The sequence below is a fragment of the Rhagoletis zephyria genome, unplaced genomic scaffold (genome assembly GCF_001687245.7).
Source record: "Rhagoletis zephyria isolate East Lansing unplaced genomic scaffold, Rhagoletis_zephyria_1.1 Rzeph_scaffold_06798, whole genome shotgun sequence".
Lineage (NCBI taxonomy): Eukaryota > Metazoa > Arthropoda > Insecta > Diptera > Tephritidae > Rhagoletis > Rhagoletis zephyria.
The window spans coordinates 7,088-32,009 of NW_016163881.1; the positions used below are offsets into that span (position 1 = coordinate 7,088).

The 24,922-nt window shown below is 36.5% G+C and overlaps 5 protein-coding genes across 5 annotated transcripts in view; 3 read left to right on the forward strand and 2 right to left on the reverse strand.

Annotated features, from left to right (window-relative positions):
* The first annotated feature begins 352 nt into the window (after nt 1-352).
* Jon65Aiv (Jonah 65Aiv) lies at nt 353-1,304 on the forward strand. The gene is made up of 2 exons (XM_017629449.1): nt 353-630; nt 703-1,304. Exons 1-2 carry the CDS (start codon nt 374-376, stop codon nt 1,259-1,261), a joined length of 816 nt encoding a protein of 271 aa, XP_017484938.1. The 5' UTR covers nt 353-373; the 3' UTR covers nt 1,262-1,304.
* A 3,152-nt stretch (nt 1,305-4,456) lies between these two features.
* On the forward strand, nt 4,457-10,557 carry LOC108373542 (transmembrane protease serine 9-like). Its single transcript, XM_017629444.1, has 7 exons — nt 4,457-4,713; nt 4,803-5,382; nt 9,287-9,594; nt 9,688-9,863; nt 9,932-10,030; nt 10,118-10,207; nt 10,306-10,557. Exons 1-7 carry the CDS (start codon nt 4,457-4,459, stop codon nt 10,524-10,526), a joined length of 1,731 nt encoding a protein of 576 aa, XP_017484933.1. The 3' UTR covers nt 10,527-10,557.
* A 4,356-nt stretch (nt 10,558-14,913) lies between these two features.
* Nucleotides 14,914-17,480, reverse strand: LOC108373543 (chymotrypsin BI-like). The gene is made up of 3 exons (XM_017629445.1): nt 17,164-17,480; nt 15,361-15,536; nt 14,914-15,026 (listed from the first exon to the last, which is right to left on the reverse strand). Exons 1-3 carry the CDS (start codon nt 17,478-17,480, stop codon nt 14,914-14,916), a joined length of 606 nt encoding a protein of 201 aa, XP_017484934.1.
* Nucleotides 17,481-20,413: 2,933 nt separating this feature from the next.
* LOC108373545 (brachyurin-like) lies at nt 20,414-21,563 on the forward strand. The gene is made up of 4 exons (XM_017629447.1): nt 20,414-20,706; nt 20,800-20,975; nt 21,044-21,142; nt 21,230-21,563. Exons 1-4 carry the CDS (start codon nt 20,414-20,416, stop codon nt 21,538-21,540), a joined length of 879 nt encoding a protein of 292 aa, XP_017484936.1. The 3' UTR covers nt 21,541-21,563.
* A 1,207-nt stretch (nt 21,564-22,770) lies between these two features.
* LOC108373544 (chymotrypsin BI-like) overlaps nt 22,771-24,922 on the reverse strand; it is a gene marked incomplete at its 5' end in the record, with an annotated part of 4,403 nt that continues 2,251 nt past the window's right edge. The window contains one exon of the mRNA XM_017629446.1: nt 22,771-22,778. Coding sequence (XP_017484935.1) covers nt 22,771-22,778 — 8 coding nt within the window. The remainder of the gene's footprint in view (nt 22,779-24,922) is intronic.

Genomic DNA, 24,922 nt, shown 5'->3' on the forward strand with positions numbered 1-24,922 from the left:
AAAAAACCTATCACATCATATTCCGTTGCAAATAGTATAATGTCTAGCATGTCTACGAATATGCACATCATTACGAAGTTTTAAAATTTTGCATGCATTAAATGAATTAAAATGTGTTATTAGAAATATGTAGCTGAATTCCAGGCGTTCGATAAGATAATTGAATCGTTGGTCATATTTTATAGGAATTTAAAAATAAGCTTACCAGCAGACTATCGATTTGACTACGACTGACTGCTTGTTATCTTAATGAAAATCAAAAATAATTTAGAGCTCTTAAGCTACCAAAAATTCATTGCGTTCCATCAATTTCCCTATAAAAGCGCTGAAGTGCAATGCAACAAACATCAGTTGCTCCATTAAGCACAGCACCATGAAGTTCTTCGTAGTATTCGCTCTCCTCTTGGCTTCGGCCTACGCCGCGCCAACAATTTTCCAAAGGGGATTGGTTGTTCCCATTTTGGATGACAGCGTCGAAGGACGTATTACTAATGGCCAAACCGCTTCAACTGGCCAATTCCCATATCAAGTTGGTCTCTCATTGCGAGTGAGCTCTACTTCGTCAGCCTGGTGCGGTGGTTCTTTGATTGGTAACAAATGGATCCTAACAGCTGCTCACTGTACCGACGGGTAAGTACTAAAATAAAAACCTTTAATATAGTTTAATTGCATTATCTTTATGATTATTATTTTTTCATACAGTATTTTACAAGTTACCGTCTACTTGGGTGCTACACAACGCACATCGGCCGAGCTTACATACACCGTATCGAGCAGTGATATAATCATCCACTCTGGCTGGAGTTCCAGGACTTTGAGGAATGATATTTCTCTCATTAAAATCCCATCCGTGTCCTACACTAGGAGAATCCAAGCTGTTCCATTGCCTGCCGTTGCTAGCTCTTACTCCACTTATGCCGGTGATTCTGCAGTCATTTCTGGTTGGGGACGTATCAGCGATTCTGCTACCAGTGTGACCAACAGCTTGCAATACGCCACCGTACAAGTAATTACCAACACTGTCTGTGCTTCAACATTTGGATCAACGTATGTGACCAGCGGCAATATTTGTATCGCCACCACTGGCGGAGTATCCACTTGCAACGGTGACTCAGGTGGCCCATTGGTGTTGCAGTCCACAGGAGTATTGATCGGTGTTACTTCATACGGTTCTTCAGCCGGCTGCGCTAAGGGTTACCCCGCTGCCTTCAGTCGTGTAACTGCTTTCAGGGACTGGATCCAAACCAATACTGGCATTTAAATTTTGCGATTTCAATAAATGAACGATAATGAACATAGACTAACAGCATGTATTTTACTCAATAATATAACGGTCTAAATTTGAGAACAGTCAGTAGACTGTACAAGGTATTACTTCAACAGTGCCTAACAGTTAAGGCCCGTCCACATACAACTTTGGCGTTGCGTTGTGTGTGGATGGGCCTATAGGGTTGATTCTCTGAAGGATATTATACCACTCGGAACAGTTATGAAGTGGATACACTCCGAGGTATCTAGGAGATTGCTGACTTTGTGGTAGGAAGTTGTCCTTTATACCGTGACAGCTGTAGGCAGAGGATAACCTCAGCGCAGTGTACTCTTACCTCTCTTTTGGTCTATGGTAGCGGACTGCTTATTAATGGTAATGTGCACTAGAATTGGGAAATCCCTCAGGTAGGTCAGCGTCAAGACACTGAGGATCTGGAATAAGATTGATGAGGGGTATTGCTGTCACCCCCATAAATACAACTGTAGTCTTGTTTATGCAGTAAAGAAGCTTGGAAGGTCTCAACCTTTCGGTGCTTAAAGGAGTAAACTTAAGTCTTTGTGGAAGCAAAATATCTAGAGGTAACTTTATAAAATTATTATCGAAAACTTGCGCGTCGAGCTTAATATAAATCGCGCACTGAAAGACTTCGGCTAGCAGGGTAGAAGTAAAGAACTGCAATTGGAGCTGACTGGCTGAATTTGGAAAGTTTTCGGATATCATGGTAGAAGCTAACAACTTAAATTAAAACTAGAAGACATGGAGGCCTCCTCTCTCCCACAGCGACTCAAACGATGGTCGGGAAATTATCTGAGTGGCCGACACTTGTCAATAATGTTTAGAGACAAATTTAGTAGGCCCAGGAAAATAAAACAGATGGTTCCACAGGGAGTTCCCCATTACTGTTCAACTGTTAATTTTCTAAGCTCCCTTAACCTCCAGAAGGAGTCTAGATTGGCTCTTACGCTGACAATTGCTCGATAATGCCGTCTGATGATGAGAATTGATGACTTGTGCTCGAAAGTAAACGATTACCCCCTCCGATCTTTCTCGCTTCTTCACTGCTAGGAGCCTAACCCTCTCCGCTACAAAATCCTCAGCTACCCTATTCACCACCTGGACGAAGAAGGTCAGACTGCAGCTGGGTATTCACGTTGATAACATACCAATTCCGACGGTGAATAACCCGAAAATCCTCAGAGTAACATTCGACAGTCTGCTCTCCTTCTCCGCGCACATAACCGCAATTGTCAACACAGTATAGAACCGCAACAAGGTCCTCAAGTCGCTAGCCGGCAGCACCTGGGGCGAAGTCAAAGAAACGTTGCTGGCAACATACAAGGCAATTGGCCGGGCGGTTCTAAACTACGCAGCAACAGTGTAGTCGCCGGGGCCTGTAGGACGCAGTGGATGAAGCTTCAGACAACACAGAATACAGCACTCCGGACTGCGACCAGATGTTTTCTGATGTCGTTACAACATCACTTGCATGACGAGGCGCAAATTCCTCCCATAAAGGAGCAGAACACAATGCTCTGCAAGCAATTCTTAGTAGGGAGNATAGGACGCAGTGGATGAAGCTTCAGACAACACAGAATACAGCACTCCGAACTGCGACCAGATGTTTTCTGATGTCGTTACAACATCACTTGCATGACGAGGCGCAAATTCTCCCCATAAAGGAGCAGAACACAATGCTCTGCAAGCAATTCTTAGTAGGGAGCCACAGACGTGGACACCCGAACAGACTCTTGCTTGCAGAGGAGCCCTCGCCAAGGCACGTCAGAAGGCATCCTTACGAACTGACGAAGGAAGTCCAGAGGTACATAAAGCAACCTCTGGACCGGAAAGCATATCAACAGACCTTGAGTGGCATTCACAGGGAGTCGGTCTCCAGTTACGTAAAGTCCAGACCTGTGAGTGACTTTCTGGGTACACAACCACCTGACGTAGACAAGACGGAGATTCGTCAACCTCAGGAGACTCGGACCACAATAGCTCAACTTCGCTCTGGCTACTGCAGCAGGTTGAACTCGTACCTGAACAGACTAGATGCGGATGTGCCAAATGAGTGTCCGGCATGCGGATAGACACCGTACGAATCGAAACATCTCTTCGCATGCCCAAAAAACCCCACTCAACTGACGCCTCTGTCCCTATGGAGGCTGCATGCTTCTTGGATCTGTCGTTAGTTGAGCTTGACGACGACGACTGAGAGACTATCTGATCAGAGCGGGGTTGTTGTAGCCAAAACGAAGGCGAGCGCGAAGGCGAATACGAATACGGAGTAGAGTGCAAACTGGATGCCAAAAATTATGCATCGCCAAATTATTTGTGTATACAATTGTATGTATTTCCTTTCGTGTTCGATTATTCGCCCATTTCCTAAACCGGTTTTCCAGTTATTCGAAAAATTTCAATTTGCAAAAAACTGGTTCAGTATTCTGAAATTAAGGAAAACCAGGATAAACCGGTTTTATTTTACATACTTTCATACGCCGGCTGGCCTGGTTCAATTTATGGTCCCAGCAACATCAAAAAAGGATTAAATAGCGGTCTCCCCTGGGCAGACAATGGCAATCCCGCGACAGCACTTCTGCCATAAAACAGGTTCTTCAGAGGTGGAGTAAAAGTTTAGATCTCTCCATTAAGGGGTTTCCTTAAACAGAAAAAAACCTTGAAAATTTCGGAAAATCCAACATTTTAATTGAGAGATCAAGATTTGAATGAAATTAAAAAAAAAAAACGGTTGGTTCGATAAAAAAAAAATCCTTTTTATTCGATATTCAAAAATCAAAATTTCAAAAACCGCCCATAGATATCAAAAAAAAAAAGAAACCGATGGAAACCGTTATACGAGTAATGGCCTCACGCATAGCTACGCTCAGGTATGAAATGTAATCCCTTATAGACGACATTTACAAATAGGTGTTTGCAAATTTTTAAGACATGGGAATTACATGCAGTGATACTACTACTCACTACTCGATAAGATAAATTAGAAATAAACTTAACAGAAAACTATAGATATGACTGTGACTGACTGTTTCATATACAATGTATTAATGGAAATAAAAAATAGTTTAAAGCTCTTAAGCTACCAAAAACTTATTGCTTTCCTTCAATTTCCCTATAAAAGCGCTGAACTGCAATGCAACAAACATCAGTTGCTCCATTAAGCACAGCACCATGAAGTTCTTCGTAGTATTCGCTCTCCTCTTGGCTTCGGCCTACGCTTCGCCAACTATTTTCCAAAGGGAACTAGTTGTTCCCGTTTTGGATGACAACGTCGAGGGACGTATTACTAATGGCCAAACCGCTTCAACTGGACAATTCCCATATCAAGTTGGTCTCTCATTGAAAGTGAGCTCTACTTCGTCAGCCTGGTGCGGTGGTTCTTTGATTGGTAACAAATGGGTCCTTACCGCTGCTCATTGTACCGACGGGTAAATACTGAGACAAAAAAACATCTCAACAAAATTAATTGCACTAACTTGAGCGATTGAGTTAACATTATACATTTTTTTCCACACAGTATTTCATATGTGACCGTCTACTTGGGTGCAACTTATCGTACAGCGGCTGAAGCTACATACACCGTATCGAGCAGTGATATAATCATCCACTCTGGCTGGAACTCCAATACGTTGAGGAACGATATTTCTCTCATTAAAATCCCATCAGTGTCCTACACTAGCAGAATCCAAGCTGTCCCATTGCCTGCCGTTGCTAGTTCCTACTCCACATATGCCGGTGATTCTGCCATCGCTTCCGGTTGGGGACGTATCAGTGATTCTGCTACCAGTGTGACCAACTACTTGCAATATGCCATCGTGCAAGTGATTACCAATGCTGCTTGCGCTGCAACATATGGCACAACGTATGCAACCAGCGGCAACATTTGCATCGCCACGACTGGCGGAGTATCCACTTGCAACGGTGATTCGGGTGGGCCGTTGGTGTTGCAGTCCTCCGGTCTATTGATTGGTGTTACTTCGTACGGTTCTTCAGCGGGATGCGCTAAAGGTTACCCAGTTGCCTTTACTCGTGTGACCGCTTTCAGGGACTGGATCAAAACTAATTCNGCTTCAGCGGGATGCGCTAAAGGTTACCCTGTTGCCTTTACTCGTGTGACCGCTTTCAGGGACTGGATCAAAACTAATTCTGGCATTTAGATTTTGCGATTTCAGTAAATGAACGATAAGTACGCAGACCAACGGAATGTATTTTGACTCGATCATTTAATAATTTCACGCAAACAATATGTAGGCAGAGCTTTAACTTGGTTCAGTTTGCTTTGTAATTGAAAATTTCTGAGTCTTCGAAAAATGATGAATACATATATGTATGAGATCAGGTGTGCCTTTCAAGTATGGAAAAAATCTGGATGTAAGCTGTGAAGGCTGAAAGGTTAAAGAATTACACTTAGAAAAGGACCAATACAAGAATGAAAGTAAAGGCGAATACGTACATAGATAAAGAAAACGATAATGGCAAAGGTGAAAATAATAACAAAAAACAAAGATGTGTAAAGATAAAGGCAAAAATGAAGATCAAGGTAAATTTAAACATTTTACTTATATAGGGCAAAAGTGAAGGGGAATATGTAGATGAAGAGAATGATAAACATAAAAGTAAAACCAAGATAAATATAAAGAAAATGATGAGGATGAGGATACCGATAAAAGTAAATAAGATAGAGGAAGAAAGATTAAAATAAAGGTAGTTGTAGAAAAAAGGATATAGGAATTAGTTAAAAGTTCGCTAAAGGAGAGCCACGAATACCTCGAAAACAAAATCCCCAAACACAAAATAGTGGTAGTGGTTTCAATCTGTGAACTATTTTGGGCTTTTAAAGATTTTCGGGATACTCGGGACTTATCGATGTAATAATCGATATTTTTATTGATTTTGTTAACGAAATTTTTATCGCTATAGTTATCGATTTTGCTATCGATATCTTTGGAACTTATCGATATTATAATTGATACTTTTATCGGTTTCGTAATCGATATTTTTACGATTTTGTTATTGATATCTTTTATATTTATATTGGTATTGGTTTTGTTATCGATATTGTTATAGATTTTGTTGTCGATATTTTTATCGAATTTGATGTCGATATTCTTATCGATTTTCTTACCGCTACTGTTATCGATTTTGTTATCGTTTATTTATCGATCTTTTTATAGTTTTTGCTATCGTTTTTGTTGTTGTTGTTTTGTTGTATCGATTTTGTTATCCATACTTGTATCGACTTTTTTATCGGCTTTGTTATCTTTATTTTTATCGATTTTCTAATCGATTTTGCTACCAATGTTATTATCGATTTGCTATCGAAATTTTGTATCGAATTTGTTATCGATATTTTTATCGGTTTTTTATCGATATTTTGTTGGATGTTACGGTCGATTTTGTTATCGATAGAGTATGAAGATAAAGGAAAACAGAATAACATAATTGTAACAAGGGTAGAGGCAGCGAACTAGATAGAGAAAAGACAAAAAATAGCCTTAAGCAAAAGCAGATGTATGTATGTATATTGGTTATGAGACAAAACTGATATGTATGTAACGTAAGTTTCACTTCTCCAGTGTGGCCCAGGTGCACTTCCTTTTTTTTATTTTTGTATGTCAATTTGTTCACGTTGCCCCAGCAGCCGCAATGGCCGATTGAAGAAAGCACTAGACTGGCATTTGAGAGATCCGAGTTCGAGTCCGAGTCCACGGGTATCAGAACTTTTGTTTTTAATTATTATTTTTATTATTATTATTTTTTTACTTTACCATCGGAACTTAATTTTTTTATTTTTTTTTTTACTTTACACTTAATTCTTTGAAAAAGAAAAAAATCATTTAATTTAATTTTTATGATATTAAAGTAATTAGGGTTCTTTCCTCATAAGTTATTGTTAAACTAATATTTCCTCGCTACATAAAAATTTATTCATTTATTAAATACCGTTTAGCAAACGATACGTATGTATGTATTTGATTGGTATTTTACATCTACAATTACACAAATATACGGAATTAATCAAACTTTAACAAATTCTGAGCAAAATAAATATTTATTATTAACAATAATGCAGCTTTGCTTTTATTATTTTTAAGATTCAGAGATTTTAAATTTTATTCCGACAGATAATCTTCATAAAGAACGGATTCAATGAAGGCTATCTACGAATTTCGAATTTACGTTCGTAGCTATTCGGATGCAATGATAAGCACATTCGTAATTTCACGAAAAGCGAACCTACGATGGATTCAGTGATAGCCCTGAATTTGGTGAATAACTAACGATATATGTATGTACATACATACTATATACCATATACATATAGCTTTTCATATAGGACGAACTTGTCAAGTGAACCTTAAGTGCTTTTCACCACGACTTTTGTGCTATAATAACAAAAGTCTTTCGAACTATCTTGCCATCTGCCTTTAGTTTTTCTAACAAAAGACTATTTACTAGCTTAGCCTGAATTGCCTTGTAAAAATTTAAACCACAGCCGTGCACTGATAAACTGGTACTTAAGAAAAAAACATTTCAATTGGAATTTCCCACAAACGCAATATGTATGTATGTATTTAAGTTTTTTATTTTTGTAAAGAGGGTTTATCAGTTCATTGGCAAATGACCATAAATAAATCTCGGACTCTAATCAATTGGTGTGCCGATGCTGATTGATTAGTTTTATACCAGTAATATTAGTAAATATGTAGAGTAAAATTTAGAACTAAAATCATTTCCGACATACTTCGAATAAAATTTGATTTCTTTCTAACACACAAATACATACCTCCAGCTTGTCACAATTTAGTATTCGCACAGTAGTTTCACTTGTATGGAGCAACGGTAAAAAATCGTTTTCTCCGAAACTAAATGAGATTTCGCAATGAAACTTGGAGCACTTTTTATTCTTCGTTTAGGCTAGGACGGTAATGAAAATGGTGACATAGGATTAGGAACTGCGCCTGCCTTTCATATAACGGTATTTTTGAAAACTGAAAAAACCACATAGTCCAATTGCTATAAATTGATATGTAGAGTGAATACTAAGCAAAAGTTAAATTTGTAATAAATTTTATTAGAATTTCTGGTAAACCTAAATACCACACAAAAATATTTTGACACAGCAGCAAAACCAGAGCAAAAATCGCCAGCGCATATATCTGTAATTCTAAGAAATAAATCCCAATGGAGAAGGAGGGAAATAAAAATGATTTTAGAGAAAAATTCGCATTACGCAGAGATAATTTTTTTTATTCCAAAAGTTAGATAATATCCCTTTTGAAAAACATTCATTTTGATTTTTGAAAAAGTGTGTTGCTTTTATATCGTTTTTCCGTGATTTAAAATAAACTTCACATCAACGATACTCACACCGCAAGAATTAATTTTTTAAAAGCTGGAAGTCTGTTGGCTTTTGATTTCTACATAAAAATTACATTCTATGCAGTGCAGTGCAAAGTATGCACAACTAAGCTATAAGGCCGGATCAAACCAAAAAAACGATTCCGTTGAAAAGCTTAAGGTTCAGTTAGTCTAAAATTAATTAACATAACATAGCCTAATATATTGGCCAACGAAATATACTTAGGCCTCGAATACCAAATCGTGATGTTTCAAAAACTAACAATCAGCCCTGCTATACTTCTCCCTGTTTTCTGTTGTCTACACTCAGAAAAATGTCATCTTAATATAAACTTATAGCAAAGAAACTTATTTATTAGTTGACATAACTAAATTTTTTTTCTCAGTGTATGATTTGAGAAAAAACCCGATTTTATGACCCTCTACGTCGAAGCCTTAAATCAAAACAAAAAGTCTTTATAACTTTCGATTATAACACTATAATATTAAGCTAATAAAATTAATCTAATACCTACTAATTCAGGATGTATAAATTAAAATATATTTATCTTATCGTAACGCCTTGTGATTACTCGATTATCTGCCATTGAAGTATAAAAGCAATCAATTTCGGTATATTACAATGTCTGTACTCGTGAGTTCCACACCATGAATATGAAACTACTAACTGTTCTCGCCGTATGCCTCTTGGGCTGCGCAATCGCGTCCGCTAGCGAAGTTGATTGGTCTAAAGTACGTTCGTTAGATGTCCACCCAGCAATTCCAGTTAATCCACGGTTGCCTTATGACCGTATTGAAGGACGTATAACCAATGGTATTGTGGCCGAAGAGAAACAATTCCCTCATCAAGCCGGTTTATTGCTGTACCTTTCTATTGGAGCTGCGTGGTGTGGTGGTAGTTTGATCTCAGATCGTTGGATTTTAACAGCGGCCCATTGCGCAGAAGGGTATGGATGAAATTTCCAAAAATAATATAATTGAAAAGCAGTTTGGCTTATATCTAATCGCGTCTACCTTTGTTATTTGTTTGTTCCTCACAGCGCAATTGGTGTCGACGTGTATCTGGGCGCCTGGAATCGTACCGATAAAACTGAAAAGAACCAGCAGATCATCTACTCATCTGCCAGGAATATAATTGTTCATGAAGAATGGGATGCCTCCTTGTTGCTCAATGACATTGCACTTATTAAGCTGCCAGTTCAAATTGCATTCAACGGTTTGTACACTTCTTCAGCCAAATATTTTTTTATTTGTGTTTTTTTATTTTTGTTTTATTTTTTCCAGACTACATTCAACCAATTGCTCTTCCCAAAATCTCGTCTACATACGACACCTATGCGGGTAAACAAGCGATCGCTTCTGGTTGGGGAAAGATTAGCGACAGTAAGTTTTAATGCCTTCAATTATTTGTGTAATAAATAGTAAGTATGTATGTATTTATGTTTCATAACTTTTTCGTTTATGTGACAGGTGCTAGAAGTGCCACCGATGTGCTGCGCTGGATTGAAGTGCCTATTTTGGAGAATAGGGTATGCAACAGATGGTTCCTTGGCTCGATAAGATCAACAAATATCTGCATCAGAACTACTGGTGGTACTTCTACTTGCAATGGTGACNAGAAAATCGGTCATGCAATTTATGGTACCTCGGCTTAATTCAGTCATCAAATATCTGCATCAGAACTACTGGTGGTACTTCTACTTGCAATGGTGACTCCGGTGGCCCATTGATATACAATGATGGTGAGGAAAGCGTCCTGATCGGTGCCACTTCATTCGGCATTTCTTTGGGCTGTGAAGTTGGCTGGCCAGGTGCGTTTACTCGTATTACATCATACGTGGATTGGATTAAAGAAAAATCCGGCGTTGCCAATGAATAAAATGCAGTACTACAAAAATCTAAAAAAAAAATGCCAGCAATAAACTATAGTTAATTTGAAAAAGCAACAAAAATAAGTAACATTTAATCGAATAAATCATGATTTGGGTAAGTATTTGATTTGGCAACGTAAGAAATATCGCAAACGGCATATCGAACACTTTTGAGTGAAGAGTAGTATGTAGCCAAGACCAGTTTTTCAAATTTTTTAGGAGAGAATGAAAACCTTTAAAAAATTTTAATACAACACATCGCGTATTTCAAGCGTTGATGAACATTTTCTTTTTTCAATCTTTGGCGCTTATCCAATTTTCTGTGACTATTTTGGACTTAACAAGTTGTCTTATCCCGCAATAGAATCGGTTGGAAATAAAACAGGCAGTTCGATTTTTTGGGAAAGGATGAATTATTAGTTGTTATGCTTCTTGCATCAAAATATAATTTTTTAGAAAAAGCGAACTTTTCATTCTATGCCAGCGTTATGTTCTCTAGATTGCGAGCTCGAAAATATGTAATATAAGCAAAATTTCATTCTAAGAAACTTTCTCTAATAGACCGCCATTTTATACTAGGCAGGGATGATACGATTTGTACATTTATACATTTTGGCAGTTATAGTGAGGGGTTTCTTTATTGGGCTGAACTCATGCTCGATACAAATTTCTGAACAAAGCCACCCTTAACCCTTTAAACATATATTTAAATAAGTGTCAAAAATTTAAAAAACTCATTCAAGAAATAACTAGAAATCTTAAAAATTTTAGTATTTAGAAGGTTTTATGTAAAGAAAAAATGAAAATTATTTGCTTTCTCCTAACGAACGAAAAAATGCCAAATGAGATTTTTATGGTAAAAAAGTTGGACTTTTTGAGAAAAAAATTTTATTGTTTTTTTCATTAAAAAAACATATTATTCTTAATCGTTTATCAACATTTTTCACTTTTTTTGATCAATTCAAAAAAAGTACAAACATTTTTTTACAATAACCTTTATAAAAGTTAAGGAAACTACTAAAAGTAAAAAAAAAAATTGCCAAAAAATTATGTTTTTTTGACAAAATCTAAAAAAAAAATCCCTAAAAAATTAAAAAGTAATGCCATGAAAATTAAAAGAAAAATACGTGTTCATTTATTTTTCAAGCATAAAACCATATTTTAATCTGAAGTTAATTCTCGATAAACCATCGGATTGCCTGCATGATTTGAAATGGATCCAGTCACTAACATACCAACTTATATATCTACAATAGGGCGGGTCAATTTGTATTAGAGATTCTTTCGCCCTGATGCGCATATAGCACAGAAAGTCTCTACATACAATTCTAAGCAAATTTTGCCGAAGAAGCCATGGGTCTAAATGCAATTTGGAGTTTGCCAAACTACTGAGCTAACTATCAACAGAACATTTGCGCGACTAGCTCCGTATTTTCTGCAGGGACAGGTGAGCAAATTTTTGCTTAATCAGTTGATCATAAATGGGTTGTAAACTCGCCATTTTCCGGCTACTTGTCAAAATTTATGAAATGATTAAGTGCTTTAAGTAAATTTTATTGATATGACGTACGTACGAGTACGTATGTCTAGCTCTTGGGTATATTTACAGTTAAAAATATATGTCTAATCAAAATGTTTCACAGTACGATTATAAATATTGCATTAATAATAGACATTTTCATATACAGGGGCGGAACCAGGTAGTGGCAAGCTTAGCTTGGAAGCTGCCTCCCTCCAAACACTCGCAAATCTAAGTCGAATTAAAAAAAAATTAATAAATAAAAATTGTGTGCGTAATCGAGCTCGTAACTATGCTCTCCATTTCTCTATGAGATTCGCGATTTTCTGCGTTGATATCTTGAAGTAAGTGCAGCCTTCATCTTCGTCAAGCGTGCCACATTCTTATTTTATAATAAAATTTTCACCCCGCATTCAAGTCCTGTCCGCAAGTTGTTAAAGTTTCTGTCCGCATTTCAAGTGATTCACATTCAAGCCTTTCTGCCTCTCTTCCGCAGCAGCTGCACGGCATTTTTCGCACCAGCTATTCCTGTGTGGGTGATGGTAGCCAACTGCAGCGGTACGAAGACATCGATTCCCACGATTTTAAGAAATTTTTAGTTTGAGCAATTAGAATATTTTTGAGGTTTTTAGAGAGGGTTGCTTGCCAGCCAGCTTAAAATACTTAATGCAAATTATTTATTAAGTTAAATGAATTACTAAGAGATTGGTATCAACCGAAACGCGTTTGAAAAGGCTTTTTTCTGAACATTATTTAAGAGGGTTGCCATGTTTTAAACAAATCAAATTAAATTTAATTCATCAGATAATTTAAATATTTATATATCACAATGTCAGACGAAAGAGATTTAAGAAAATTTTAGTATAAACATAGTTTTTAAGATGGTTGCCACCTGGTTTAAAAGTCGAATTTGATAAATTTATACCCAAGTTACAAACATACATACATATATGAAATACTACAATACGGTTTTCAGGCGAAAGCGACTTCAGTTTGAAAAAAGTTTTTAAAAGGCTTACCGCCTGTTTTAAAAATCGAATTAAAATATGAGTGCCAAACGAAACAGTTTTAGACAACTTCAGTTTGAAAATAATTTTGATTAGGGTTGCCACCTTTTCGCCTCGCAATATGATTATCAAATGAAAGGTATTGTTGAGAACTTTGGTGCTAAAATCAGGGTTGCTACGCTTCTATATAATACAATTTATTGTTTTGCTAATTTCAATCAGCATTTTTTTTTTGTATGTACACACAGTGCATATACGCTCAAGATATGTACTGGATATTCATTAATGCATATTTCTAAATAGGGTTGCAGTCTTAATTTTAAAGTAAGAAATTTTCTTACTTAATAGATATCGAAATGCAAAATTTTTTTTATTTTTTTCCAACATAATTTTTTAAAGCTATCCAAATGACCAGTATGACCAGATATCCAAACCTTGAAAATTTTAAAAAGTATATGCACTTCGAGTAAAGCTCGGTCAACAATGTTTACAAAGGTCATCAGTGCTGCAGCGTTATTTCGAATTTGAAAAATTATATGTCAAATTTAAGGTACAACTTTTCTTAGCGGTATAGGGTGATTTTGATGCTATATGAAATAAAAAATGGGCACCATGGACCTCTCTTCGTTCAGAAATGGTGGATTTAGATGAAACATTTGTTAGGCTTTTGTAATAGGGTTGCCACCTGTTTAAAAATTAAATTATATTTTGACATTTTAACGCCTCGCGGGTTCACTATTACTACTTAATAATCGAGTTCTTATAAGGAAAGAAAACAGACCAATTTGTCCCTAGCTGCGCTAAATGCAAATTATGTAACGCTCAATCGATTCTGAAAACTACGCCAGTCATAAAAGTNTTGTAAATTCTCGATATTCATAGCTCCGTCGTGGTAGCGGAATCGGGCGTATGCGATCTGCAAAGGTTAAGTAAAAATAACATTAGATACATATGTACATACATTCAAGTTGCATTAGTTTAGAATTCTGCAAACGAAGAATGCAGGGCTCCCCAAGTAGCTTAGTTTTTAAAAGCTCGTCACTTTAAAAGCTATATCAGAAACACTTTGAAAGTCCTAACGCTCAAGAAGGGATAGAAAGCTATTATTACTATAGCAGTTCGAAAAGAAAGTGCCCAGTGATTGTCGTTCTATTAGTCGGTTTAGTTTAGAAATCTGAAAGTTCGCTATAAAGGAAGGTGGGTGGGGGTTAGCTGACCCATCAGGGGTGGGGTACATAGATACAATATAAATTCCAAGGTGCAACTTTTAACTCACAAGACTAAACAAGATAGTAACAGACGTTGATCTCTGTGTTCACACCGCCTCCCTATGCAATAGTTCACAGTAGTACCGGGCGGTGATACGGTACAGAACGGTAGGAGGTTTAGTGCTATTAAAGTTCCACACTGACGGGGTTAAGGCTTTCGATGCTTCCTCCTGTGAAAAGCAAGGGTGAATGGAAGAGTGCCAGCCTTTGGTAGTGAGGTCCGGTCAATGCCTGCAACTATGTGTTGAATTTTGGCGGTAGAGTTCGAGCAGGTTTGTTCTGTCAGAAATTCTCCGCAAACCGCTATTAAAGAGGCAGTCGACTAACTACATACCGATTATAGGTAAACATCTATTCTGATGAATTTGTCGCAATCAAGGCACTATGTTTATTTATGATATGTTTTAAACTTTTCGGTGATGGCCTGACCCCTTTCGCGTTCGCTCAGATCACGTCCTAATCAAGCTGATTTGTGCACCAGGACACAATGCCATTTCAGGAAACTGCATGGCTGATAATACCATCCCTCCGGGCATAGAAGTGTACGGAGTTCCTGTCTCAACCTTTGGGCTACTCCTGGCTAGATGGGATTGTAGTTGGTTCAGACATCGCTGGGCGAAAACACGGCATGCAATGCTCTAAAGTTCTGCGATTCGTAGGCGGTCAAAGAAACGCCTGCCGCTGGCAAAGCGTCAACTATTGGTTCTGATACGGCTGTTTGGAAGATGATAAAGTGAAATCATTTCAGAACTTTTTTCTCAGTTGGCCTTCTCACGCGAGGCTATATTAAATTAAGGGGCACTTTAGAAAAATATTTATCGTTTATTGAGCTGGAAGGTGATGTTGCTTTTCTCTCACAGAGAGAGAGAAACACAACAACAACCACATGAAAGGAAACGTTCAGAACCAGACCGATGAATCCGCCTTAAAGCCCTTCACCACGAGGTCAAATACTTCTACATATTTATTTGAAAGAAAATTTATGATTTCCTAAAACTTTTGGAGAGCCCTTCAATCTCTTATGCATTTTAATTACAAATATACTTACCACTCAAATGAATTGGTATGGGTAAACGCACCAAAGCGATATCATTCTTGAGTCGGCGAGGATTCCACGTTGGATATATAATGAAGTTGTTACGCTTCACCATAATGCGCACCTGACCTACTTCATTGGCGTTTTTAATCTCATGAGCACCCAGGAATACCAAAGCGCGCTTCGCCCTACAAGAAGACATATAATTACATACATATGTATGTATCGATAAATTAGGAACACACACTGGTAAGCTGGGATGCCTCAACAAAAAAAGTTTCTTTTTTTCGTGGCAAATCATAGACTTTGGTCTATTTTATGGTTGCTATTAAAATATTTGGCTTCATTCAGAATTTTTAGTAAGCTGCATTTAATTGAAACTATCCCTAAATTGTTAATATTTTATTAAAACAAAAAAATAATGCCATACTGCGTTAGCGCTGAGGGAAGCCCTTCTGGTGGTTGACGGAGTTTTCTGATTTGAGGACATTTTAATAGACTGAGGACTTTATAAAGCTGGATTGGGTAACCGCACGTCTGAAATAAAAAAGTGAAGAGGATTTTATGGAGAATCTTCTGCGAATTGGTAGAAGGGTTCATGGATTCTCGAGATATAGACGCACTATTGAGCTTCTTTTAGCTATCGACGATGCGAAATAGGAATATGGTCTACTAGCAGTGCCTATTTTCCTTGTAACCCTTCTCCAAGAGCAGCCGCCATCGCAGCTAGGTACGAGAGTTTCACAAACTTCCCTAACTTGCTGAATAATCGTCGCTTGCCATGGGCTCCAGGACTGGACGCCTTCATACCTGCAAAGCTGCCAGGGACTATGAAAGGCTCGTGTGGTCGGATGGTTTTTATGTACACAAATTATGGGAGGATTGGGTATATCGCAAGGGCTTAGAGCTTCGTAAGGATGGCGTTTATACCGAAGGTCGGAAAGAGTTGCCAGCGGCTTCTAGTAACACAGAGCGGGTGTTATTAAGAAGGAAGCACAAAATTCGCAACGGAAATCTTCCAACGATTGTGGATGTTTGCCTGCAGCTTGCTGATAGTGTCAAGTACTTGGGCCCGGCCCATGGAAATTTATCATTGAAGATTGAGTAAGAAAGGCATCAGTTGCTACTGTAGTGGCTTCGGACAAATTTTTCTCCACACACATTCCCTCAAGGGGTGATTGTGCGGGCCAAGGCGGCTGTAGGGTTTGAAGCGAGCAGTGAACTAGTTCATACTTGGTCAAAGTTTGATGGACTCAATGAGCTACTCTGATAGCCCAGCGGCAATCAGGGCGCCGAGTTCACTTATGGCTGACGAGTTGGCGAGAAAGGCTACCCTTGAACGATATCAAAATGACCAAAGCATATGTAGCGCCACGGACCACCTTTGTTTCACCCTTGGGCAGTTGGGCTTCATTTAAGCTCACCGAATGGTGGGCGAAAACAAGGACATGCGCAGTAGCAAGGTCCTTTTTGTAAGGTCACGCCTCTCGCTTTTGGTGGGACCTCTGACAGATCATTGTCTAATCGGAGCACACACGGTGAGCGTAAAAATTTGTTCCTTACTGCTGTATGACTTTCTCTTAGGCAGCTAAGATTGAGATTAGAATATCTTTGCGAGCACCCTTTGATAAATCCTAACTTCTAAATTTTCCGCCTATTTTATTTACGGCAAAAAAGTTCTCTTTGCATTTTTTTTTTGTTGTGACCAATTGGTGGAATAGACCAAAGTTTATGACCAGCTTGGGAAAATAAACCGAACTTTGTTTCTGGCAAGGAGTGTGAGGCATCATAGTATCCCAACTTCTAGGTACTCACATGTCAACACAATGTGCCGCCGTTAAAATATACTCATCCGAGATCAACGCGCCACCACACCAGTATAGACCCTTCGGTCGTTGCAACAATAGACCCACTTGATAGGGAAAAGCATGCCGTTGTGCAACACTACCGCCAAAAATTCGATCCATTGCTTGTATGTCACTGGAGGGCAAGTCGTCTTCCACATGCTCCGCTTCCATGCTCATAAACATTTGATCGCCAGAATATTCGTCGAAGCGCAGCAGATGCATCGGTTTCACTTGGCGCCAATTGGCCGCAGCTAAACGCTCCACCAGGTATGTTAGTATTAGCATTTGAAACGCTGTTGAAGAGCGTTTATGTCGTATCATCACTGCCGCTACTGTTATCGATTTTGTTATCGTTTATTTATCGATCTTTTTATAGTTTTTGCTATCGTTTTTGTTGTTGTTGTTTTGTTGTATCGATTTTGTTATCCATACTTGTATCGACTTTTTTATCGGCTTTGTTATCTTTATTTTTATCGATTTTCTAATCGATTTTGCTACCAATGTTATTATCGATTTGCTATCGAAATTTTGTATCGAATTTGTTATCGATATTTTTATCGGTTTTTTATCGATATTTTGTTGGATGTTACGGTCGATTTTGTTATCGATAGAGTATGAAGATAAAGGAAAACAGAATAACATAATTGTAACAAGGGTAGAGGCAGCGAACTAGATAGAGAAAAGACAAAAAATAGCCTTAAGCAAAAGCAGATGTATGTATGTATATTGGTTATGAGACAAAACTGATATGTATGTAACGTAAGTTTCACTTCTCCAGTGTGGCCCAGGTGCACTTCCTTTTTTTTGTTTTTGTATGTCAATTTGTTCACGTTGCCCCAGCAGCCGCAATGGCCGATTGAAGAAAGCACTAGACTGGCATTTGAGAGATCCGAGTTCGAGTCCGAGTCCACGGGTATCAGAACTTTTGTTTTTAATTATTATTTTTATTATTATTATTTTTTTACTTTACCATCGGAACTTAATTTTTTTATTTTTTTTTTTACTTTACACTTAATTCTTTGAAAAAGAAAAAAATCATTTAATTTAATTTTTATGATATTAAAGTAATTAGGGTTCTTTCCTCATAAGTTATTGTTAAACTAATATTTCCTCGCTACATAAAAATTTATTCATTTATTAAATACCGTTTAGCAAACGATACGTATGTATGTATTTGATTGGTATTTTACATCTACAATTACACAAATATACGGAATTAATCAAACTTTAACAAATTCTGAGCAAAATAAATATTTATTATTAACAATAATGCAGCTTTGCTTTTATTATTTTTAAGATTCAGAGATTTTAAATTTTATTCCGACAGATAATCTTCATAAAGAACGGATTCAATGAAGGCTATCTACGAATTTCGAATTTACGTTCGTAGCTATTCGGATGCAATGATAAGCACATTCGTAATTTCACGAAAAGCGAACCTACGATGGATTCAGTGATAGCCCTGAATTTGGTGAATAACTAACGATATATGTATGTACATACATACTATATACCATATACATATAGCTTTTCATATAGGACGAACTTGTCAAGTGAACCTTAAGTGCTTTTCACCACGACTTTTGTGCTATAATAACAAAAGTCTTTCGAACTATCTTGCCATCTGCCTTTAGTTTTTCTAACAAAAGACTATTTACTAGCTTAGCCTGAATTGCCTTGTAAAAATTTAAACCACAGCCGTGCACTGATAAACTGGTACTTAAGAAAAAAACATTTCAATTGGAATTTCCCACAAACGCAATATGTATGTATGTATTTAAGTTTTTTATTTTTGTAAAGAGGGTTTATCAGTTCATTGGCAAATGACCATAAATAAATCTCGGACTCTAATCAATTGGTGTGCCGATGCTGATTGATTAGTTTTATACCAGTAATATTAGTAAATATGTAGAGTAAAATTTAGAACTAAAATCATTTCCGACATACTTCGAATAAAATTTGATTTCTTTCTAACACACAAATACATACCTCCAGCTTGTCACAATTTAGTATTCGCACAGTAGTTTCACTTGTATGGAGCAACGGTAAAAAATCGTTTTCTCCGAAACTAAATGAGATTTCGCAATGAAACTTGGAGCACTTTTTATTCTTCGTTTAGGCTAGGACGGTAATGAAAATGGTGACATAGGATTAGGAACTGCGCCTGCCTTTCATATAACGGTATTTTTGAAAACTGAAAAAACCACATAGTCCAATTGCTATAAATTGATATGTAGAGTGAATACTAAGCAAAAGTTAAATTTGTAATAAATTTTATTAGAATTTCTGGTAAACCTAAATACCACACAAAAATATTTTGACACAGCAGCAAAACCAGAGCAAAAATCGCCAGCGCATATATCTGTAATTCTAAGAAATAAATCCCAATGGAGAAGGAGGGAAATAAAAATGATTTTAGAGAAAAATTCGCATTACGCAGAGATAATTTTTTTTATTCCAAAAGTTAGATAATATCCCTTTTGAAAAACATTCATTTTGATTTTTGAAAAAGTGTGTTGCTTTTATATCGTTTTTCCGTGATTTAAAATAAACTTCACATCAACGATACTCACACCGCAAGAATTAATTTTTTAAAAGCTGGAAGTCTGTTGGCTTTTGATTTCTACATAAAAATTACATTCTATGCAGTGCAGTGCAAAGTATGCACAACTAAGCTATAAGGCCGGATCAAACCAAAAAAACGATTCCGTTGAAAAGCTTAAGGTTCAGTTAGTCTAAAATTAATTAACATAACATAGCCTAATATATTGGCCAACGAAATATACTTAGGCCTCGAATACCAAATCGTGATGTTTCAAAAACTAACAATCAGCCCTGCTATACTTCTCCCTGTTTTCTGTTGTCTACACTCAGAAAAATGTCATCTTAATATAAACTTATAGCAAAGAAACTTATTTATTAGTTGACATAACTAAATTTTTTTTCTCAGTGTATGATTTGAGAAAAAACCCGATTTTATGACCCTCTACGTCGAAGCCTTAAATCAAAACAAAAAGTCTTTATAACTTTCGATTATAACACTATAATATTAAGCTAATAAAATTAATCTAATACCTACTAATTCAGGATGTATAAATTAAAATATATTTATCTTATCGTAACGCCTTGTGATTACTCGATTATCTGCCATTGAAGTATAAAAGCAATCAATTTCGGTATATTACAATGTCTGTACTCGTGAGTTCCACACCATGAATATGAAACTACTAACTGTTCTCGCCGTATGCCTCTTGGGCTGCGCAATCGCGTCCGCTAGCGAAGTTGATTGGTCTAAAGTACGTTCGTTAGATGTCCGCCCAGCAATTCCAGTTAATCCACGGTTGCCTTATGACCGTATTGAAGGACGTATAACCAATGGTATTGTGGCCGAAGAGAAACAATTCCCTCATCAAGCCGGTTTATTGCTGTACCTTTCTATTGGAGCTGCGTGGTGTGGTGGTAGTTTGATCTCAGATCGTTGGATTTTAACAGCGGCCCATTGCGCAGAAGGGTATGGATGAAATTTCCAAAAATAATATAATTGAAAAGCAGTTTGGCTTATATCTAATCGCGTCTACCTTTGTTATTTGTTTGTTCCTCACAGCGCAATTGGTGTCGACGTGTATCTGGGCGCCTGGAATCGTACCGATAAAACTGAAAAGAACCAGCAGATCATCTACTCATCTGCCAGGAATATAATTGTTCATGAAGAATGGGATGCCTCCTTGTTGCTCAATGACATTGCACTTATTAAGCTGCCAGTTCAAATAGCATTCAACGGTTTGTACACTTCTTCAGCCAAATATTTTTTTATTTGTGTTTTTTTATTTTTGTTTTATTTTTTCCAGACTACATTCAACCAATTGCTCTTCCCAAAATCTCGTCTACATACGACACCTATGCGGGTAAACAAGCGATCGCTTCTGGTTGGGGAAAGATTAGCGACAGTAAGTTTTAATGCCTTCAATTATTTGTGTAATAAATAGTAAGTATGTATGTATTTATGTTTCATAACTTTTTCGTTTATGTGACAGGTGCTAGAAGTGCCACCGATGTGCTGCGCTGGATTGAAGTGCCTATTTTGGAGAATAGGGTATGCAACAGATGGTTCCTTGGCTCGATAAGATCAACAAATATCTGCATCAGAACTACTGGTGGTACTTCTACTTGCAATGGTGACTCCGGTGGCCCATTGATATACAATGATGGTGAGGAAAGCGTCCTGATCGGTGCCACTTCATTCGGCATTTCTTTGGGCTGTGAAGTTGGCTGGCCAGGTGCGTTTACTCGTATTACATCATACGTGGATTGGATTAAAGAAAAATCCGGCGTTGCCAATGAATAAAATGCAGTACTACAAAAATCTAAAAAAAAAATGCCAGCAATAAACTATAGTTAATTTGAAAAAGCAACAAAAATAAGTAACATTTAATCGAATAAATCATGATTTGGGTAAGTATTTGATTTGGCAACGTAAGAAATATCGCAAACGGCATATCGAACACTTTTGAGTGAAGAGTAGTATGTAGCCAAGACCAGTTTTTCAAATTTTTTAGGAGAGAATGAAAACCTTTAAAAATTTTAATACAACACATCGCGTATTTCAAGCGTTGATGAACATTTTCTTTTTTCAATCTTTGGCGCTTATCCAATTTTCTGTGACTATTTTGGACTTAACAAGTTGTCTTATCCCGCAATAGAATCGGTTGGAAATAAAACAGGCAGTTCGATTTTTTGGGAAAGGATGAATTATTAGTTGTTATGCTTCTTGCATCAAAATATAATTTTTTAGAAAAAGCGAACTTTTCATTCTATGCCAGCGTTATGTTCTCTAGATTGCGAGCTCGAAAATATGTAATATAAGCAAAATTTCATTCTAAGAAACTTTCTCTAATAGACCGCCATTTTATACTAGGCAGGGATGATACGATTTGTACATTTATACATTTTGGCAGTTATAGTGAGGGGTTTCTTTATTGGGCTGAACTCATGCTCGATACAAATTTCTGAACAAAGCCACCCTTAACCCTTTAAACATATATTTAAATAAGTGTCAAAAATTTAAAAAACTCATTCAAGAAATAACTAGAAATCTTAAAAATTTTAGTATTTAGAAGGTTTTATGTAAAGAAAAAATGAAAATTATTTGCTTTCTCCTAACGAACGAAAAAATGCCAAATGAGATTTTTATGGTAAAAAAGTTGGACTTTTTGAGAAAAAAATTTTATTGTTTTTTTCATTAAAAAAACATATTATTCTTAATCGTTTATCAACATTTTTCACTTTTTTTGATCAATTCAAAAAAAGTACAAACATTTTTTTACAATAACCTTTATAAAAGTTAAGGAAACTACTAAAAGTAAAAAAAAAAATTGCCAAAAAATTATGTTTTTTTGACAAAATCTAAAAAAAAAATCCCTAAAAAATTAAAAAGTAATGCCATGAAAATTAAAAGAAAAATACGTGTTCATTTATTTTTCAAGCATAAAACCATATTTTAATCTGAAGTTAATTCTCGATAAACCATCGGATTGCCTGCATGATTTGAAATGGATCCAGTCACTAACATACCAACTTATATATCTACAATAGGGCGGGTCAATTTGTATTAGAGATTCTTTCGCCCTGATGCGCATATAGCACAGAAAGTCTCTACATACAATTCTAAGCAAATTTTGCCGAAGAAGCCATGGGTCTAAATGCAATTTGGAGTTTGCCAAACTACTGAGCTAACTATCAACAGAACATTTGCGCGACTAGCTCCGTATTTTCTGCAGGGACAGGTGAGCAAATTTTTGCTTAATCAGTTGATCATAAATGGGTTGTAAACTCGCCATTTTCCGGCTACTTGTCAAAATTTATGAAATGATTAAGTGCTTTAAGTAAATTTTATTGATATGACGTACGTACGAGTACGTATGTCTAGCTCTTGGGTATATTTACAGTTAAAAATATATGTCTAATCAAAATGTTTCACAGTACGATTATAAATATTGCATTAATAATAGACATTTTCATATACAGGGGCGGAACCAGGTAGTGGCAAGCTTAGCTTGGAAGCTGCCTCCCTCCAAACACTCGCAAATCTAAGTCGAATTAAAAAAAAATTAATAAATAAAAATTGTGTGCGTAATCGAGCTCGTAACTATGCTCTCCATTTCTCTATGAGATTCGCGATTTTCTGCGTTGATATCTTGAAGTAAGTGCAGCCTTCATCTTCGTCAAGCGTGCCACATTCTTATTTTATAATAAAATTTTCACCCCGCATTCAAGTCCTGTCCGCAAGTTGTTAAAGTTTCTGTCCGCATTTCAAGTGATTCACATTCAAGCCTTTCTGCCTCTCTTCCGCAGCAGCTGCACGGCATTTTTCGCACCAGCTATTCCTGTGTGGGTGATGGTAGCCAACTGCAGCGGTACGAAGACATCGATTCCCACGATTTTAAGAAATTTTTAGTTTGAGCAATTAGAATATTTTTGAGGTTTTTAGAGAGGGTTGCTTGCCAGCCAGCTTAAAATACTTAATGCAAATTATTTATTAAGTTAAATGAATTACTAAGAGATTGGTATCAACCGAAACGCGTTTGAAAAGGCTTTTTTCTGAACATTATTTAAGAGGGTTGCCATGTTTTAAACAAATCAAATTAAATTTAATTCATCAGATAATTTAAATATTTATATATCACAATGTCAGACGAAAGAGATTTAAGAAAATTTTAGTATAAACATAGTTTTTAAGATGGTTGCCACCTGGTTTAAAAGTCGAATTTGATAAATTTATACCCAAGTTACAAACATACATACATATATGAAATACTACAATACGGTTTTCAGGCGAAAGCGACTTCAGTTTGAAAAAAGTTTTTAAAAGGCTTACCGCCTGTTTTAAAAATCGAATTAAAATATGAGTGCCAAACGAAACAGTTTTAGACAACTTCAGTTTGAAAATAATTTTGATTAGGGTTGCCACCTTTTCGCCTCGCAATATGATTATCAAATGAAAGGTATTGTTGAGAACTTTGGTGCTAAAATCAGGGTTGCTACGCTTCTATATAATACAATTTATTGTTTTGCTAATTTCAATCAGCATTTTTTTTTTGTATGTACACACAGTGCATATACGCTCAAGATATGTACTGGATATTCATTAATGCATATTTCTAAATAGGGTTGCAGTCTTAATTTTAAAGTAAGAAATTTTCTTACTTAATAGATATCGAAATGCAAAATTTTTTTTATTTTTTTCCAACATAATTTTTTAAAGCTATCCAAATGACCAGTATGACCAGATATCCAAACCTTGAAAATTTTAAAAAGTATATGCACTTCGAGTAAAGCTCGGTCAACAATGTTTACAAAGGTCATCAGTGCTGCAGCGTTATTTCGAATTTGAAAAATTATATGTCAAATTTAAGGTACAACTTTTCTTAGCGGTATAGGGTGATTTTGATGCTATATGAAATAAAAAATGGGCACCATGGACCTCTCTTCGTTCAGAAATGGTGGATTTAGATGAAACATTTGTTAGGCTTTTGTAATAGGGTTGCCACCTGTTTAAAAATTAAATTATATTTTGACATTTTAACGCCTCGCGGGTTCACTATTACTACTTAATAATCGAGTTCTTATAAGGAAAGAAAACAGACCAATTTGTCCCTAGCTGCGCTAAATGCAAATTATGTAACGCTCAATCGATTCTGAAAACTACGCCAGTCATAAAAGTGTAAAAG

Excerpts from the sequence above, each read along its gene's own strand:
- LOC108373545 (XM_017629447.1), top strand. The coding sequence starts at position 20,414 with ATGAAACTACTAACTGTTCTCGCCGTATGCCTCTTGGGCTGCGCAATC. Across the intron at positions 20,707-20,799 it reads GCGGCCCATTGCGCAGAAGG|CGCAATTGGTGTCGACGTGT; the intron begins GTATGGATGAAA and ends TGTTCCTCACAG. Across the intron at positions 21,143-21,229 it reads TTGGGGAAAGATTAGCGACA|GTGCTAGAAGTGCCACCGAT; the intron begins GTAAGTTTTAAT and ends TTTATGTGACAG.
- LOC108373543 (XM_017629445.1), bottom strand. The coding sequence starts at position 17,480 with ATGCTAATACTAACATACCTGGTGGAGCGTTTAGCTGCGGCCAATTGG. Across the intron at positions 15,537-17,163 it reads GCGGCACATTGTGTTGACAT|GGCGAAGCGCGCTTTGGTAT; the intron begins GTGAGTACCTAG and ends GTCTTCTTGTAG. Across the intron at positions 15,027-15,360 it reads CATACCAATTCATTTGAGTG|CCGTATCAGAACCAATAGTT; the intron begins GTAAGTATATTT and ends TCTTCCAAACAG.
- Jon65Aiv (XM_017629449.1), top strand. The coding sequence starts at position 374 with ATGAAGTTCTTCGTAGTATTCGCTCTCCTCTTGGCTTCGGCCTACGCC. Across the intron at positions 631-702 it reads GCTGCTCACTGTACCGACGG|TATTTTACAAGTTACCGTCT; the intron begins GTAAGTACTAAA and ends TTTTTCATACAG.